The following is a 20,046-nucleotide window of genomic DNA, read 5'->3' as shown; positions in this document are numbered from 1 at the left end:
CATACCACTGAGCACTGTCAGGGCAATTATTAGAAAATTCAAAAGATATGGAACCAGTTGAAAACCTCACAGGTAGAGGACGCAAATGCATTTTGCCCCCCAGGATAGGGAGGAGGATGGTGAGAGAAGCAACAAAATCCCCAAGAATCACTGTGAAAGAATTGCAGGTCTTGGTGGCGTCTTGGGGTCACCAGGTTTCAAAAAGCACCATCAGACGCTACCTCCACATCCACAGGCTCTTTGGAAGGGTTGCCAGAAGAAAGCCCTTTCTGACCCCAAGACACAGACACAAACACTTGGAGTTTGCCAAACGTCATTTAAATTATGACTGGAAGAAGGTGCTCTGGTCAGATGAGACCAAAATTGAACGTTTTGGTCAGATACAGCATCGACATGTTTTGCGTTGAAACAGAGATGCATACAAGGAGAGGCACCTCATACCCACAGTGAAATATGGAGGGTGGTCCGTGATGTTTTGGGTCTGTTTTAATTCCAGAGGTCCAGGGGCACTGGTTAAGATTGATGGCATAATGAATTCTACCAAGTATCAGGCAATTTTGGCTGACAATCTGGTTGCCTCTGCCAGAAGGCTGGGACTAGGCCGTAGGTGGTCTTTCCGACAAGACAATGACCTGAAACATACCTCAAGATCCACACAGAAATGGTTCTGTGACAACAAAATCAATGTTCTGCCATGGCCATCTCAGTTGCCGGACCTCAATCCAATCGAAAATCTGTGGGCTGAGTGGAAGAGGGCAGTTGATAAGCGCAAACCCAAGATTGTGAAGGATCTTGAAGGGATCTGCATAGAGGAATGGTCCAAAATCCTTCCAAATGTGTTCCTTAACCTTGTCAAACATTACAGGAAAAGACTCCATGCTGTTATCCTTGCCAGAGGTGGTTGCACTAAGTACTAAATGAGGAGTGCCAATAATTATGAAACCTTGATTTTGGTTAAATTGATTTTGTATTAAATAATTGAATGCTTTTGGTTGGTTCCATTGAAACGTTAATAAAGTACAGTATTTCTCATATGTTGGTATTTTGAGTTTATCTCTATAATTATATTGTTTATATTTTTTCAAGTATTGTTTGTGCATTGCCAGTCAGGGGTGCCAGTAATTTTGGAGCCCACTGTATATAATACATCAATCAAATCAATTTTCCCTCAAATAAATAATGAAACATGTTCAATTTGGTTCAAATAATGCATAAACAAAGTGTTGGAGAAGAAAGTGAAAGTGCAATATGTGCCATGTTAAAAAGCTAACGTTTAAGTTCCTTGCTCAGAACATGAGAACATATGAAAGCTGGTGGTTCCTTTTAACATGAGTCTTCAATATTCCCAGGTAAGAAGTTTTAGGTTATTATAAGAATTATAGGACTATTTCTCTCTATACCATTTGTATTTCAAATACCTTTGACTATTGGATGTTCTTATAGGCACTTTAGTATTGCCAGTGTAACAGTATAGCTTCTGTCCCTCTCCTCGCCCCTACCTGGGCTCGAACCAGGAATACATCTACAACAGCCACCCTCGAAGCGTCGTTACCCATCGCTCCACAAAAGCCACGACCCTTGCAGAGCAAGGGGAACAACTACTCCAAGTCTAAGAGCAAGTGACATTTGAAATGCTATTAGCGCGCACCCCGCTAACTAGCTAGCCATTTCACATCGGTTACGTAATCAACACTGCTAGCTAGCCAGCTAGCCCCCGAATAGCAGCACTGTAGAAACTATTACACTCGACGGAACGACTTGATTAGTGTAGTGTCAACAACGTAGCCACTGCCAGCTAGCCTACTCCAGCAGTACTGTATCATTTCAATCATTTTAGTCAATAAGATTCTTGCTACGTAAGCTTAACGTTCTGAACATTCGATAAGTGTAGTCCACTTGTCATTCCAATCTCCTTTGCATTAGCGTAGCCTCTTCTGTAGCCTGTCAACTATGTGTCTATCTATCCCTGTTCTCTCCTCTCTGCACAGACAATACAAATGCTCCACACCGCGTGGCCGTTGGCCACCCTAATCTGGTGGTCCCAGCGCGCACGACCCACGTGGAGTTCCAGGTCTCCGGTAGCCTCTGGAACTGCCGATCTGCGGCCAACAAGGCAGAGTTCATCTCAGCCTATGCCTCCCTCCAGTCCCTCGACTTCTTGGCACTGACGGAAACATGGATCACCACAGACAACACTGCTACTCCTACTGCTCTCTCTTCGTCCGCCCACGTGTTCTCGCACACCCCGAGAGCTTCTGGTCAGCGGGGTGGTGGCACCGGGATCCTCATCTCTCTCAAGTGGTCATTCTCTCTTTCTCCCCTTACCCATCTGTCTATCGCCTCCTTTGAATTCCATGCTGTCACAGTTACCAGCCCTTTCAAGCTTAACATCCTTATCATTTATCGCCCTCCAGGTTCCCTCGGAGAGTTCATCAATGAGCTTGATGCCTTGATAAGCTCCTTTCCTGAGGACGGCTCACCTCTCACAGTCCTGGGCGACTTTAACCTCCCCACGTCTACCTTTGACTCATTCCTCTCTGCCTCCTTCTTTCCACTCCTCTCCTTTTTGACCTCACCCTCTCACCTTCCCCCTACTCACAAGGCAGGCAATACGCTCGACCTCATCTTTACTAGATGCTGTTCTTCCACTAACCTCATTGCAACTCCCCTCCAAGTCTCCGACCACTACCTTGTATCCTTTTCCCTCTCGCTCTCATCCAACACTTCCCACACTGCCCCTACTCGGATGGTATCGCGCCGTCCCAACCTTCGCTCTCTCTCCCCCGCTACTCTCTCCACTTCCATCCTATCATCTCTTCCCTCTGCTCATACCTTCTCCAACCTATCTCCTGATTCTGCCTCCTCAACCCTCCTCTCTTCTCTTTCTGCATCCTTTGACTCTCTATGTCCCCTATCCTCCAGGCCGGCTCGGTCCTCCCCTCCCGCTCCGTGGCTCGACGACTCATTGCGAGCTCACAGAACAGTGCTCCGGGCAGCCGAGCGGAAATGGAGGAAAACTCGCCTCCCTGCGGACCTGGCATCCTTTCACTCCCTCCTCTCTACATTTTCCTCCTCTGTCTCTGCTGCTAAAGCCACTTTCTTCCACTCTAAATTCCAAGCATCTGCCTCTAACCCTAGGAAGCTCTTTGCCACCTTCTCCTCCCTCCTGAATCCTCCTCCCCCTCCCCCCTCCTCCCTCTCTGCAGATGACTTCGTCAACCATTTTGAAAAGAAGGTCGACGACATCCGATCCTGAATTTGCTAAGTCAAACGACACCGCTGGTTCTGATCACACTGCCCTACCCTGTGCTCTGACCTCTTTCTCCCCTCTCTCTCCAGATGAAATCTCGCTTCTTGTGACGGCCGGCCGCCCAACAACCTGCCCGCTTGACCCTATCCCCTCCTCTCTTCTCCAGACCATTTCCGGAGACCTTCTCCCTTACCTCACCTCGCTCATCAACTCATCCCTGACCGCTGGCTACGTCCCTTCCGTCTTCAAGAGAGCGAGAGTTGCACCCCTTCTGAAAAAACCTACACTCAATCCCTCCGATGTCAACAACTACAGACCAGTATCCCTTCTTTCTTTTCTCTCCAAAACTCTTGAACGTGCCGTCCTTGGCCAGCTCTCCCGCTATCTCTCTCAGAATGACCTTCTTGATCCAAATCAGTCAGGTTTCAAGACTAGTCATTCAACTGAGACTGCTCTTCTCTGTATCACGGAGGCGCTCCGCACTGCTAAAGCTAACTGTCTCTCCTCGGCTCTCATCCTTCTAGACCTATCGGCTGCCTTCGACACTGTGAACCATCAGATCCTCCTCTCCACCCTCTCCGAGTTGGGCATCTCCGGTGCGGCCCACGCTTGGATTGCGTCCTACCTGACAGGTCGCTCCTACCAGGTGGCGTGGCGAGAATCTGTCTCCTCGCCACGCGCTCTCACCACTGGTGTCCCCCAGGGCTCTGTTCTAGGCCCTCTCCTATTTTCGCTATACACCAAGTCACTTGGCTCTGTCATAACCTCACATGGTCTCTCCTATCATTGCTATGCAGACGACACACAATTAATCTTCTCCTTTCCCCCTTCTGATGACCAGGTGGCGATCGCATCTCTGCATGTCTGGCAGACATATCAGTGTGGATGACGGATCACCACCTCAAGCTGAACCTCGGCAAGACGGAGCTGCTCTTCCTCCCGGGGAAGGACTGCCCGTTCCATGATTCGCCATCACGGTTGACAACTCCATTGTGTCCTCCTCCCAGAGCGCTAAGAACCTTGGCGTGATCCTGGACAACACCCTGTCGTTCTCAACTAACATCAAGGCGGTGGCCCGTTCCTGTAGGTTCATGCTCTACAACATCCGCAGAGTACGACCCTGCCTCACACAGGAAGCGGCGCAGGTCCTAATCCAGGCACTTGTCATCTCCCGTCTGGATTACTGCAACTCGCTGTTGGCTGGGCTCCCTGCCTGTGCCATTAAACCCCTACAACTCATCCAGAACGCCGCAGCCCGTCTGGTGTTCAACCTTCCCAAGTTCTCTCACGTCACCCCGCTCCTCCGCTCTCTCCACTGGCTTCCAGTTGAAGCTCGCATCCGCTACAAGACCATGGTGCTTGCCTACGGAGCTGTGAGGGGAACGGCACCGCAGTACCTCCAGGCTCTGATCAGGCCCTACACCCAAACAAGGGCACTGCGTTCATCCACCTCTGGCCTGCTTGCCTCCCTACCACTGAGGAAGTACAGTTCCCGCTCAGCCCAGTCAAAACTGTTCGCTGCTCTGGCCCCCAATGGTGGAACAAACTCCCTCACGACGCCAGGACAGCGGAGTCAATCACCACCTTCCGGAGACACCTGAAACCCCACCTCTTCAAGGAATACCTAGGATAGGATAAAGCAATCCTTCTCACCCCCCCTTAAATGATTTAGATGCACTATTGTAAAGTGGCTGTTCCACTGATGTCAGAAGGTGAATTCACCAATTTGTAAGTCGCTCTGGATAAGAGCGTCTGCTAAATGACTTAAATGTAAATGTGGTTACACCAGCCTAATCTCGGGAGTTGATAGGCTTGAAGTCATAAACAGCGCAATGCTTGAAGCATTGCGAAGAGCTGCTGGCAAACGCACGAAAGTGCTGTTTGAATGAATGCTTACGAGCCTGCTGCTGCCTACCACCACTCAGTCAGACTGCTCTATCAAATATCAAATCATATACTTAATTATAACATAATAACACACAGAAATACGAGCCTTAGGTCATTAATATGGTCAAATCCGGAAACTATAATTTAGAAAATAAAATGTTTATACTTTCAGTGAAATACGGAACCGTTCCGTATTTTATCTAACGGGTGGCATCCATAAGTCTAAATATTCCTGTTACATTGCACAACCTTCAATGTTATGTCATAATTACATAAAATTCTGGCAAATTAGTTCACACGAGCCAGGTGGCCCAAACTGTTGCATATACCTTGACTCTGTGTGCAATGAACGCAGGAGGAGTGACACAATTTCCCGAGTTTAATATTGCCTGCTAACATGAATTTCTTTTAACTAAATATGCAGGTTTAAAAATATATACATCTGTGTATTGATTTTAAGAAAGGCATTGATGTTTATGGTTGGGTATATTCGTGCACCGATTGTGCTTTTTTCGCAAATGCGCTTTTGTTAAATCATCCCCCATTTGGCAAAGTTGGCTGTCTTTGTTAGGAAGAAATAATCTTCACAGTTCGCAACGAGCCAGGCGGCCCAAACTGTTGCATGTACCCTGACTCTGTTGCACAGAACGCAAGAGAAGTGACACAATTTCCCTAGTTAAAAGAAATTCATGTTAGCAGGCAATATTAACTAAATATGCAGGTTTAAAAAATATATACTTGTGTATTGATTTTAAGAAAGGCGTTGATGTTCATGGTTAGGTACACATGGGTGCTTTTTTCGCGAATGCGTTTGTTAAATCACCCGTTTGGCAAAGTAGGCTATGATTCAATGATAAATTACCAGGCACCGCATCGATTATATGCAACGCAGGACAAGCTAGATAAACTAGTAATATCATCAGCCATGTGTAGTTAACTAGTGATTATGTTAAGATTGATAGTTTTTTTTATAAGATACGTTTAATGCTAGCTAGCACCTTACCATGGCTCCTTGCTGCACTCGCTTAACAGGTAGTCAGCCTGCCACGCAGTCTCCTTGTGAAGTGCAATGTAATCGGCCATGATCGGTGTCCAAAAATGCAGATTACTGATTGTTATGAAAACTTGAAATCGGCCCTAATTAATCGGCCGACCTCTAGTGGAGGTGATATGATCCTTGACTAGTCTCTCAAAGCACTTCATGATGACAGAGGTGAGGTGCTACAGGGCGATAGTCATTTAGTTAAATTACCTTTGCTTTCTTAGGTACAGGGACAATGGTGGCCGTCTTGAAGCATGTGGGGACAACAGACTGGGAAAGAGAGAGATTGAATATATTTGTGACCACACCAGCCAGCTGGTCTGCACACGCTCAGAGGATGCGGCTAGGGATATCATCTGGGCCGGCAGCCTTGCGATGGTTAAATGTCTTACTCACGTCAGCCACGGAGAAGGAGAGCCCACAGTCCTTGATAGCGGGCCACGTCGGTAGCACTGTATTATCCTCAAAGTGAGTGAAGAAGGGGTTCAGCATGTCCGGAAGCAAGACGTTGGTGTCCACAACGTGGCTGGTTTTCCTTTTATAATCCGTGATTGTATGTACACCCTGACACATACGTCTCGTGTCTGAGCCGTTGAACTAGGACTTTGTCCCTATACCGACCTTTAGCCTGCTTGATTGTTTTGCAGAGGGAATAACTACACTGTTTGTATTCTTCCATATTCCCAGTCCTCTTGACCTGGTTAAATGCAGTGGTTCGCGCTTTCAGTTTTGTGCAAATGCTCCCATCTATCCACGGTTTCTGGATGGGGTTGGTTTTGACCTGTTGAGTGTAGGGGGCAGTATTTTGATGTTTGGATGAAAAACGTACCGAAATTAAACTGTCTATTTCTCAGGCCCAGAAGCTAGAATATGCATATAATTCAGATTAGGATAGAAAACACTCTAAAGTTTCCAAAACTGTCAAAATATTGTCTGTGAGTATAACAGAACTGATATTGCAGGCGAAACTAGGAAGTGCCTCGTATTTTGAAAGCTATCTGAGCTGACACACCAGGAGGATTAACAACAAGCTAAGCTATGTTTTGCTATATTGCACTTGTGATTTCATGAAAATTAAATATTTTCAGTAATTTAATTTAAATTTGGAACTCTGCAATTCAGAGGATGTTGACACAAATGATCCCCCTAACGGGATGGGCGCGCCAAAAAGTTAATAGGCACAGTGGTTACAACATCTCCTATGCACTTTCTGATAAACTCATTCACCGTATCGGTATATGTGTCGATATTATTTTCTGAAGCTACTCTGAACATATTCCAGTCCGCGTGATCAAAACAATCTTGAAGCGTGGATTCCGATTGGTCAGACCCAGCGTTGAATAGTCCTTACCACGGGTGCTTCCTGTTTGAGTTTCTGCCTATAGGTAAGGAGGAGCTCGATGGAATCGTGGTCCGATTTGCTGAATGGAGGTCGGGGGAGGGCCTTATATGCATTCTGGAAGGTAGTATAGCAATGGTCGAGTGTTTTAGCAGCATGAATACAACAATCATAGAATTTCGGGAGCCTTTTCCTCAAATTGACTTTGTTAAAATCCCCAGCTACAATAAATGCAGCCTCAGGATATGTGGTTTCCAGTTTGCATAAAGTCCAGTGAAGTTCTTTGAGGGCCGTCGTGGTATCCGCTTGGGGGGGATATAAACCGCTGTGGCTATGGTTGCCGAAAATTATTTCGGGAGATAGTACGATCGACATTTGATTGTGAGATATTCTAGGTCGGGTGAACAGAAGGGCTTGAGTTCTTGTATGTTATCACAGTTACGCCATAAGTCATTAATCATAAAACATATACCTCCACCCTTCTGCTTCCCGGAGAGATGTTTGTTCCTGTCGGTGCGATGTACTGAGAACCCAACTGGCTTTACAGAGTCAGACAGTATATCTCGAGCAATCCATGCTTCCGTGAAGCAGAGCAGGTTACAATCCCTGGTGTCTCTCTGAAAAGCAACTCTCGCCTTGAGCTCATCAATTTTATTAACCAGAGATTGGACATTAGCGAGTAAAATAGTCGGGAGCGGTGGGTGGTGTGCATGCTTCCTAAGTCGGACCAGGAGACCGCCTCTAGTACCTCTCCTTCGCCGGTGTTGTTTTGGGTCAACCTCTGGAATAAGTTCAATTGCTCTGGGGAGAGCAAACAAAGAATCCGCTCCACGGAAGTGGTAATCCTGCTCGTAATGCTGGAAGTTCTGGTGAGTTACCGACGCTCTAATATCCAATAGTTCTTCCCGGCTGTATGTAATGACACAAAACAATTCCTGAGCTAATAAGGTAAAAAATAGTACATAAAACAATCAAAATATTGCAGAGTTGTATACAAGCTAGTCGCGATGTTGACATCTTCGTCGGCGCCATCATCATATCATGTCAGTGGCCTCCATCATTCTTAAAAAGAAGAAGTTTGGAACCACCAAGACTCTTCCTAGAGCTGGCTGCCAGGCCAAACTGAGCAATCGGTGGAGAAGGGCCTTGGTCAGGGAGGTGAGCAAGAACCCGATTTTCCCTCTGACAGAGGTCCAGAGTTCCTCTGTGGAGATGGAAGAACCTTCCAGAAGGACAACCATCTCTGCAGCACTCCACCAATCAGGCCTTTATGGTAGAGTGGCCAGACGGAAGCCACTCCTCAGTTAAAGGCACATGACAGCCCACTTGGAGTTTTCCAAAAGGCATCTAAAGACTCACAGACCATGAGAAACAAGAATCTCTGGTCTGATGGAACCAAAATTGAACTCTTTGGCCTGAAGCCAAGCGTCACGTCTGGAGGAAACCTGGCACCATCCCTACGGTGAAGCATGGTGGAGGCAGCATCATGCTGTGGGGATGTTTTTCAGCGGCAGGGACTGTGAGACTAGCCAGGATCCAGTGAATTATGAATAGAGCAAAGTACAGAGAGATCCTTGATGAAATCTTGCTCTAGAGCGCTGTGGACCTCAGACTGGGGCGAAGGTTTCTTAGATATTACTGCACTGTCGGAACTAGAAGCACAAGCATTTCACTACACTCACATTTACATCTGCTAACCATGTGTATGTGACCAATAACATTTGATTTGATTTGAGGTTCACCTTTCAACAGGACAACGACCCTAAGCACACTTCGTGACAAGTCTCTGAATGGTCTTGAGTGGCCCAGCCAGAGCCTGGACTTAAACCCTCGAACATCTCTGGAGAGACCTGAAAATAGCATTGTAGCAACGCTCCCCATCCAACCTGACAGAGCTTGAGAGGATTTGCAGAGACGAATGGGAGAAACTCCCCAAATAGAGGTATGCCAAGTTTGTAGCGTCATACCTAAGAAGACTCAAGGCTGTAATCGCTGCCAAAGGTACTTCAACAAGGTTCTGAGTAAAGGGTCTGAATACTTATGTAAATGTGATATTTCAGTTATTTACTTTTAATAACTGAAATAACTTACAAAAATGTATAAACACTGTTGTTGCTTTGTCATTATGGGGTATAGTGTGTAGATTGATGAGGGAAATAAACAATTTAATGAATTTTAGAATAAGGCTGTAACATAGCAAGATGTGGAAAAATTCAAAGGTTCTGAATACTTTCCAAAGCCACTGGATGTGGACCACCTTACCTGGCTGATAAGGTTGATATGTACTGTATACTGTACATATTGATTGAACGCTCTATCAGTTGATTGATTGATTGACATTGTGTTTTCCTCTAGAATTAAATAGATGACCTCTGATGAGAAATGGATGGTGATGGTGATATGGACCCAGGCAGGGACGACTTGCCCCTCAGAGCCAACACCAACCACATCCTGGTCAGACACTATGTCTTGGACCTGGACATAAACCTCCAAACTAAGGTTATCACTGGTACTGTGGTGCTCTTCCTGGAGCCAGGCCCACTGGCTGGAGATGGGAATGGGGCTGGGGAAGGCGCCCCAACCCCACCCCAACCATCCCAGTCTGATGACTCCTGGGGGGATGAGAGCCACAGAGACTTTACCTTAGTTCTGGACTGCTGTGACCTCACTGTGTCAAAAGTAGAGGAGTTGGACGTGACCTCTGTGTCAGATATGCAGGGTCTCCTAAAGGAGGTCAAGGGTGAGGGGTCCGGGGTTGGCCCACAACCAGACAGCCAATCAGCTGTGCTCATTCAGAGGCTGATCTCCCTACCGTCCACCCAATGGAAAAAGCAACACCACCTGTACTTCCAGTGCAGTCATGCCCCTGCTTCTGAGGGTGGGGGACCCCTCATCTCCCACACTGACCGCTGGAGCCTGCAGGTGAGGAAGAGGGGGGTTCGGACCATCCAGGAGTTCCCCCGAGCCCTGAGGGTCTGCTACAAGACCAAGCCGGAGGGAGGCTCTGTCAGGTGGACTAAAGATCAGGACAACAGGTAGGACATCAATATCTACTGTATCCTTCATGCTCAGACTGATAACATATAGGACAGAAGTTGTTTCCATCTGTCTACTCTCAGGGTGAAACAAACTATACAGTAGATAAACCAAGATAAACCTGTCCCATGAACAGTACGATGAAGGAAGTTGTTTACCGTTTACTCCTCTAGGTCATGTGTTTACACCGCCGGCTCCCCCATCAACAACCGTGCCCTGTTCCCCTGTCAGGAGCCTCCTGTCGCCATGTCGACGTGGCAGGCCCAGGTACGAGCCCCTAGGGAGTGTGTGGTTCTATTGAGTGGAGAGAACCAGGCCCAGCCCACGCACCTGCACCACACAGGTACTACACTCCTGATCAGTGTACAGCGGATAAGTGCAAAGTGGTACAGTTCACCAGTCCACTCACCCACTCTCTGTCTCTCTCTCCGTCTAGGTCTCTCTAGCTGGGACTACTATGTAACTATGCCTATGCCTGCCTCCACTTTTACCTTGGCAGTGGGTTACTGGCGCCAGGCCACAGCACAACTTTCCACAGCACAGCTTACCCCTCCTGTGCAGGGTACAAGGGCTGGGGCCTCCCATACGCATGCTGGCAGGTATGATTTATTTCCCGTAAGACCCCTCCTCTCTTGTCTTCCCCCCCTTTGTGGTTTCCCTCCAACCCAGCCATACCAGGCGGTAGAACCAGGTCTTCCCCAGCAGTGCTTTCCCCTGCCCTGAAGAGTTCACCACAGGCTGAGGGTTTGAGGGCTCCACCACCATGCTGGCAGCTCTGTCATTCTTCCCGTAATACCACCCTTTCTACCTCCTCCTCTCATGGTTTCCCTCCAACCCAGCCGTTAACCCCAGGGCTTCTCCTGCTACAAGGAGGGCCTTTTTATCCTCAGTGAACGGCTAGAGGAAACTTGGAACACATTTGGGTTTTGCAGTTCCAGTACTAAGATGGAGTTACTGTAACTGAATGGAAGTCCAATTAAATGTAATGTTTGGGTTTTCTCTGGCTTTCCTGTGTGATACAATGTTCCATATTTCCATCCCTCTCGTTTCTAAGCCCGTAGTCAAAATAGCGAAAATACAAGCCTGAATTTTTTTTTCCCTTCTCCCCATCACACAGCTTGGACCTGAATCCATTCACCAACATGGACCGTCCCATCATCACCTGCCCACAGTCTGCATTAGTCTACTCAGGCCTGAAGGATGAGAAGCACTCTGAGAGCGACTGCTCAGGTCTGGCCGATGACGACTTCACCTGTTGCCATGCGGATTACCCCTGCCCATTCACCGACCCATCCGCCTGGAGCCAAGAGGTGGTCCCTCACCGGATGTTTGCCCCGCCCTCTCTGCTGCAGAAGGCCCAGGTCCAGGTCCTCCCCCTTCTGCCTGGCTGCCTGGCTGCAGCCCACGCTACCCTGGGGGTCCATCCCTTCCCCCGCCTCGACGTACTCATCGTCCCAGCAAGCTTCTCTAGTCTGGGTATGGCCAGGTAAGACTGGAGGGAGGACAGGAGGAAGGGATATGTATGGAGGAATAGATCATTTCACCACTCATGCACGCCTGTTTTGTTACTTTCAAATCTGCTGTTTTATTTACATCTGCAACTCGTTGACATGACAACTTTGCATTCGTGAACATGAACACTCGTAAAGCACCAGTGGCAGCCATGTTTCCCTCATGTGTCTATATCCTTAATGGAAATATACAGATTCCACGTTTGCAATAAAGCTGAATAGCAGACAACCCCATGAACCCCAGTCCAACACCCCAACCCTTGGTCGACCCTCCAGTTGAAAGAGCCTGCTAGCCCCCATTCACCTCCTCGGCAGTGCTAGCTCAGACAGCCAGTCAATGGGGCTCTGTGTGTGTCCATGTTGTGTTGTTGACCTAGGTCTCCAGGTACACTGGTCTGTTTGTGTCGGGCTGTTTAGTCTGCAGAGTGGAGGTCTGATGTTTAGAGGAAACCCACGGGTTGGCACACTGCTTTACCCCATCAACAGCCCCCCCCCCCCCCGTATATCTCACGATGCTGTTGACCTCTCTCTCTTCTGCACAGCTGTCTTTCCTATTTTCCTCCAGTTCTCTCCTCGTCTTCCTATATTAAGGCCTTGGGGGTTAACCACCACTCTGTTGATATTTTGACTGCCCTGAAGCAGTCAAATTGCCCTGTTGGACAGCTACTGTAGCAGTTCACTTCCTCCATGCATTCAGACTTTCAGATCATTTTGCTCATCCTTATGCAGTAGCTAAGCTACATCTTTCTCTGTGTGGGCTAGACAGAGTTTTGTGTTGACGTTTTGATTAATGGTTCTTGGTTTTACTGAGAAGGCGGAAGCTCTACTGAATTCATAATATTTGTATTGCCAAGTACAGTAGATTCATTTGCAACAACATTTTGGTCCAATAACCTTTCTTTCTTAACCGTTAGTTTTACTAATAGTCTACATGAAGTCGTCTGAGAGGCAGTGGATGTTTGGAAATGTGTGTCAAATTATTTTCCTGTAATTTAATGAGGAGATATGCTTGGTACACAAACATGCAGTCCCCATTGAATGTTCTGTTGTTTAGATTTTGGGGAAATTAAGTTATGTTTTTCTATGCAAAATAATTTGAGCACTTTTTGTGTGTGTTTGTGTGTTTGTGTGTGTGTGTGTGTGTGTGTGTGTGTGTGTGTGTGTGTGTGTGTGTGTGTGTGTGTGTGTGTATGTGTGTGTTTTTTATGGGAGTGAAAACCAGCCAGTGTCATTTAGATTAAGTTTGACTGAAGTTAAAATGGGAAGTTTGGGCCAAATAAAAGCTCAAAACGTCTGCTCTTTTTTACCATTCTCTTGATAAAATAAATAAATGCGTCTTTTGGGTGGCCAGTGGACAGTGGCCCAGTGTGTGTAGGCTGCCAGTGCCAACACCCTCTCTCTCTGCACCAGAACTCTGTCTGTAGTCTTCCACAGGAAATGAGGTCAGAACTGAATGTACTCCACAGGTTATGATGTCATTGGGAGGGGATCAGAAACATTGTAAAGGACAAAAGTTTTCCAGAGGGTCAACAACTCTGAGCCCAGAGCTCCAACTCACATATTTACAGTAGCAAGAAAAAGTATGTGAACCCTTTGGAATTACCTGTTTAGTGCTTTACGTATCGTAGACTTGTCAACAGAGATGTTAGCATCTTCCAGAGATTTCTGTAAGTCTTTAGCTGACACTCTAGGATTCTTCTTAACATCACTGAGCATTCTGCACTGTGCTCTTGCAGTCATCTTTGCAGGACGGCCACTCCTAGGGAGAGTAGCAACAGTGCTGAACTTTCTCCATTTACAGACAATTTGTCTTACCTTGGACTGATGAACATCAAGGATTTTAGAGATACTTTTGTAACCCTTAACAGCTTTATGCAAGTCAACCATTCTTAATCTTGGGTCTTCTGAGATCTCTTTTATTCGAGGCATGGTTCACATCAGGCAACGCTTCTTGTGAATAGTTCTTTATTGGGCAGGGCAGCTCTAACCAACATCTCCAATCTCGACTCAATGATTGTACTCCAGGTTAGCTGACTCCTGACTCCAATTAGCTTTTGGCGAAGTCATTAGCCTAGGGGTTCACATACTTTTTCCAACCTGCACTGTGAATGTTTAAATGATTTATTCAATATAGACATCATGTTTATAAGGTGCTAACACCTTAAGGCTGCTTCATTCTTTGCATTGCGAGGTTTGAGGATAGCTTCTTGCCCTGACTGTTTGAACTTGAGCTACGTAGGTGTAATTGACAAAAAAAGAGACTCAGAGGATTCACTAAGCCCAGCAGACTCCTGCCATGCCTGCCCCCCAGTGCCCCCTATTTTCCTTGCGTGGGTCACAACCCAGCCCCCCCCCCTCTCCATCTCTTTGCGTGTGGTACACTCCTGTAGGCCTCCAGACTTAACCGCAAGGCTGCGCCACATGCAGGAAGGAGGGGGAGGTCGACAAAACATGGACCAGAGATGGAGATTGGGAGATGGGGGTGGGAAAGAAGGGGCATGGGAGGTCTTTAGCCAGACCTAACCACAAGACTGCCTACATGGAGGATGGAGGGAGGTTAACAAAACATGGAGATGGAGACGGGGTGGGAGGAGGAGAAAGGGGTGGGAGGAGGAGAGTTTAAGGAGGGGTTTTAGCCATGGATCCCCCAGGATGTGGGAGAGGATGTGTGGATTATTCCCAGCTACAAAAGCCATTAGTCCCTGGAAGGACTTCAGAGGCTGCAGCTCTTTAATCTGCAGATTGGGAAGTATGTGGGCCTGAGTTCTTGGGGCCAGGCCAACCGCTGCTTTTCTAGCATGCCCCTGTATAAAGAACAACAGGGGTGGCTGAGGAGAGTAGGGGGAGGCAGGCAGGGGGGAATTAAGTTATTGTGCTGGGATACAGGGGGGGTTAAGTTTTTCTACCCAGATACGGGGAGGGAGGGAGGGCAGGAAACCAAAGATTAAGAAGTCAAGTAAGGGCAGGTCTGGACTGACGGCCTGTGCCATGTACACTGTGTGCCCACAAATCTGTGTGACTCTATGTAGTGTATAATTAATACTTGCAAAGAGACAGAACACCGTTTACACTTGCAAACAGTCAGTGAGCTACATGACTTTACACCAGCCTCTGTCAGAGCAGATATCAAATTAGTTGAATAGCCTATTTGGTTTATTTTGTTATATATTTTATATTTTGTGGTTTCTGTCTGTTTATACACGCCATTCATAAACAAATACTCCTTACCTGGGCCAAATCAGTAGAGGGTTCCCCTCTGTTGGTCTGTCTGTTTGTCCGACTGTGTCTGTCTGTAGAATCACCATGGTCAAACTGTTAAAGGCTCTGGTATGTGGAGGCACTGTGTGTGTCCTCTCCTGGTGCTGAGACAAGAGGAGGAGAAGGAAGAGGAGGAGAGAGGGGGGTGAGGCGGAGGGGAGAGGAGGAAGAGGAGGAACAGTAAATGAGAAACATCAATGCGGACAGCAGGGGAGCTATTTAGCTCAGAAACACTTCCACACTTTGGTTAAAAACAACTCATTGTCTACAGTGGATGGATTGACATGAGAAAGTTGTTAAACTGAAACCTTAACACTGAAGTGACTTTGAATGGCTGCTGCAGATAGAAGTCCTTCAGCACAAGTCATTTAAATGTAAGGGTGTAATGTTCCCCAAAATCACAGTTTGGTGCGTATTGCGGTTTCGGGGTCACAGTTCGATTTGGTTTCGGTACAGCCGGATGAAATGAAATGCCAACCATTGCTGTGGTACATTTTTGTTTATTTAAGAAAATACAAAGTTCTGGTATTCCTGATTCCATATATGATCATGAGTCATATAATTCCGGATGAGAGCACAATCAGGAGTAGCAACACTTTGTATTTTTTTAAATTAAACCACACGATTACTCATCAACAACGATACTAAAATAAAGTGCACCATGCGTGTGAAATTAAAATGTAAATATGTCTCAAACATCATATAGACCTATCCCAATGGGCATACAATGTGACAAAGCCTCTTGGAGGCTTCTGACCAGTTATCTAAATGCTACTCAATTAATAGACACCAGTCTATATATACATGTGCATAGTGTTTGTGATCCATGCACCCATTGCATACAGTGCATTCGGAAAGTATTCAGACCACTTGACCTTTTCTACATTTTATTACATTACAGCCTTATTCTAAAATGGATTAAATACATGTTTTGCCTCATGAATCTACACACAATACCCCATAATGACAAAGCAAAAAAAGTTTTTATTTTTTGGGGCAAATGTACTCTTTGCTATGAGACTTGAAATTAAGCTCAGGTGCATTCTGTTTCCATTGATCATCCTTGAGATCTTGATTGGAATCCACCTGTGTTAAATTAAATTGGTTGGAAATTATTTGGAAAGGTACACACCTGTCTATATACGGTCCCACAGTTGACATGTCAGAGCAAAAACCAAGCCATGAGGTCGAAGTAATTGTACATAGAGTTCCAAGACAGGATTGTGTCAAGGCACAGATCTGGGGAAGGGGACCAAAACATTTCTGCAACTTTGAAGGTCCCCAAGAACACAGTGGACTCCATCATTATTAAATGGAAAAAGTTTGGAACCACCAAGACTATTCCTAGAGCTGGCCACCTGGCCAAACTGAGCAATCGGGGGAGAAGTGCCTTGGTCAGAGAGGTGACCAAGAACCCGATGGTCACTCTGACAGAGCTCCAGAGTTCCTTTGTGGAGGTGGGAGAACCTTCCAGAAGGACAACCATCTCTGCAGCTCTCCACCAATCAGGCCTTTTTGTTAGAGTGGCCAGATGGAAGCCACTTCTTAGTAAAAAAGCACACTCCCGCTGGGAGTATGCCAAAACCAAATTCTGTGGTCTGATGAAACTAAGATTTAACTCTTTGGCCTGAAGGCCAAGCGTCACGTCTGGAGGAAACGTGGCACCATCCCTACAGTGAAGCATGGTGGTGGCAGCATCATGCTGTGGAGATATTTTTCATGGGCAGGGACTGAGACTAGTCAGGATTGAGGGAATGATGAACGGAGCAAAGTACAGAGATCCTTGATGAAAACCTGCTCCACGGCGTGTCCTTGAGTGGCTCAGCCAGAACCCAGACTTGAACCCTATCTAACATTTCTGGAGAGACCTGACAATAGCTGTGCAGCGACGCTCCACATCCAACCTGACAGAGCTTGAGAGGATCTGCAGAGAAGAATGGGAGAAACTCCCCAAATACAGTTGTACCAAGCTTGTAGCTTCATACACAAGAAGACTCGAGGCTGTAATCACTGCCAAAGGTGCTTCAACAAGGTACTGAGTAAATTGTCTGAATACTTATGTAAATGTGATATTTCTGTTTTACATTTTTTATCTAAAAAAAATGTTTTATGGGGTATTGTGTGTAGATTGATGGGAAAAAAAACTAAATGTGGAAAAAGTCAAGGAGTCTGAATACTTTCTGAATGCACTGTAAAAGACACTATAACACATACACAAGAAGACTCGAGGCTGTAATCGCTGCCAAAGGTGCTTCAACAAGGTACTGAGTAAATTGTCTGAATACTTATGTAAATGTGATATTTCTGTTTTACATTTTTTATCTAAAAAAAATGTTTTATGGGGTATTGTGTGTAGATTGATGGGAAAAAAAACTAAATGTGGAAAAAGTCAAGGAGTCTGAATACTTTCTGAATGCACTGTAAAAGACACTATAACAATTACAGTTATTAAAATGTGAGTAATATTCGGCAGGGTTTGCATGATTCAGCTAAGCACACTTGGCATGCAACAGCTGGCAGAGCACACCAAAGCCGGTTCGAGTCTTGGGTCATACTGTACCCAGTCAACACGCTGGGCTCGGGCCTATTCCGTTTGAGATGTGGGGGACTCGGCATGGACTCGGTCGGACTTGGGGGGCTTCATGCGGGCCAAGCTATTCCAGAGTTTGGCAGAATCATATTACTCTGGGTTCTGGCTAATGGTACTTGGGCCGATTCCACTTCAGCTTATCCAGCCCGATTAACTTTTTCAGGAGTAGGGCCATTTGAGGAATTTTATTTGGCAGGTGATGAAATACCAATTTAATATACAAAGCGTTGTGATATTTCACCTCCAAGTCATCGAATTTGCTAGGTCATTAAAATGTCACATTTGTGACAGTCTCTGGGGTCATGTACTGTAGCTATGAGAGATGGTAGCACATATGTCAGAGTCAAGATGTTTTTCCGGCCCGCAGACCGCAGCAAGCCGGCAGCCCGCAGATCTTTTACACGCACCAATACTACATTTCCCACAATGCAACGGTAGAGAATGGCACAGCAGTCGTCAGCATCACAGTAAAATTAACTTTCAGATACCCATCAAAAATGGCTGAGAACCGGGGTTTCAAACAAGGTGGGAGTCGGAGTATATGTTCACGGAGGTAGCTGGAAAACCTGTGTGTCTTCTGTGTGGAGAAAGTGTGGCGGTACTGAAAGAGTATAATCTGAGACGACATTATGAAACGAATGGAACAAAGGCTACAAAAGGCAGAGGTTCAAAGATGTTTCGAGCTTCGTGAGGAGATTTGTCTGTTCTTGGACAGCAAAGGGAAAGACACAACACAACTCCGAGACGAAATGTTTCTGTGTGAAATGGCTTTTCTGTGTGACATTACGAGTCATCTGAATTTTTACTACAGGCGGAAAGAAAATTTGAGCCACTTTATGAAAGGCTCTCTACCAGTGGGTGTATGCTTGCCGCTTTTTTGCTGACTTTGCAGTCCACCCAATTGAAAAGTGCAAACAGTAACTTCCATAACATTTGTTATAGGCTACCAGCACGTAAGATGAACATGAACATGAACAAAACATGCACAATATTACAGCTGAACACCTCCACAAGAATTTCCTCAGCTCAGACTTACCCCGAACATTGATGAACTTGTGGAAAGATGGGACACCACCAAGTATCACCCTCAACCTCAAACAAGTGAACATTACTGTGCAATCACATATTTAGAGTTTTTACTCAGTTCAAGTTTAAAAGTTAAAGTTTAAATTTGTTTTCACTGCATGTTACTTCTCCTTAAACAAAGTGTTGTTTTTGATTAATAATTTTTGCACTTTATTTTATTGTATTTCAATATTAATTTTGATATTTCAGTTGATGGATGATAGAAAATTGCTATTATTGTTTTTTTCTTTGTAAATTGGCTTTTCTAAAATAGAAAATATAATATTTTGTTGATGTCATTTAATGTTCATGTTTGATTTTTATATGCACTTTTTTCTGTTGAAAATTAAAGATTACTGACAGAGAATGAAAATTTGCTTTATTTATCTGTTATTGACTATTACATTTGTTTAGGTTTTCAGTAGGTTCAATTAGGTTCACTAGACTATATCGTCATTTATTTTTCAATGAACATTCGAACAATCCAGCTAAATTTTTATTTGGGTCCATTTACAAGACCCTTCTTTTGTTTTTATTCCATTTATTCCCATCAATTGAAAAGTGCACAGTAACGCCCAAACATTACCAGCATAAGATGAACACCATGAATTTGACCCTGAGAATGTGACAAGTTATATTTTACATTTTATTAATGATATATGGTAGCTTGCTGTGTGTATTGGCTTCTAATGATAATATTTTGTTGATGTCAACTGCACTGTTTGCTGCACATTTTCTTTTGTTCCACGGAATGCAATTTAATGTTCTGTTATGACTAATTACATTTGTTTACAGAATTTAACAAATCACACGTAGGCCTGTCTTTTATTTCAATATCCTACTACAATCCACCAGGGTTTACAAGACCCTTCTTTTATTCCATTTATTCCCATCAATAACGAGTAAAACATTATTGCACCTGAATTTGACCCTGAGAATGTGACAAGTTATATTTTCCCTTAAAGCTTTTAATAATCCATGGACCTGGTAACTTTGTGGGAGAACCTGTTGTTTAGCTAGCTAGCTAACGTTAATCATCCATGGACCTGGTAACTTTGTACCTGTTGT

The 20,046-nt window shown here is 45.5% G+C and overlaps 1 protein-coding gene across 6 annotated transcripts in view; it reads left to right on the top strand.

Annotated features, from left to right (window-relative positions):
* The window catches only part of aopep (aminopeptidase O (putative)), a 125,898-nt gene that overhangs the window by 3,591 nt on the left and 102,261 nt on the right, over nucleotides 1–20,046 (top strand). For 5 of the 6 annotated variants that reach the window (XR_010456325.1, XR_010456324.1, XM_064971833.1 and 2 more), the window contains exons 2-6: nucleotides 9,271–9,460; nucleotides 9,874–10,553; nucleotides 10,728–10,897; nucleotides 10,991–11,153; nucleotides 11,672–12,040. Coding sequence is in view for 4 of the 6 variants with exons in the window: in XM_064971833.1 (XP_064827905.1) it covers nucleotides 9,901–10,553; nucleotides 10,728–10,897; nucleotides 10,991–11,153; nucleotides 11,672–12,040 (1,355 nt within the window). In the remaining 2 variants the exon portion in view is untranslated. Of the gene's footprint in view, nucleotides 1–7,559; nucleotides 9,461–9,873; nucleotides 10,554–10,727; nucleotides 10,898–10,990; nucleotides 11,154–11,671; nucleotides 12,041–20,046 lie in introns of those variants that run through there. The other variant, XM_064971819.1, reaches the window with a different exon arrangement.

This window comes from Oncorhynchus masou, chromosome 1, assembly GCF_036934945.1.
Source record: "Oncorhynchus masou masou isolate Uvic2021 chromosome 1, UVic_Omas_1.1, whole genome shotgun sequence".
NCBI lineage: Eukaryota > Metazoa > Chordata > Actinopteri > Salmoniformes > Salmonidae > Oncorhynchus > Oncorhynchus masou.
This window is presented reverse-complemented; position numbering and strand designations above follow the sequence as displayed.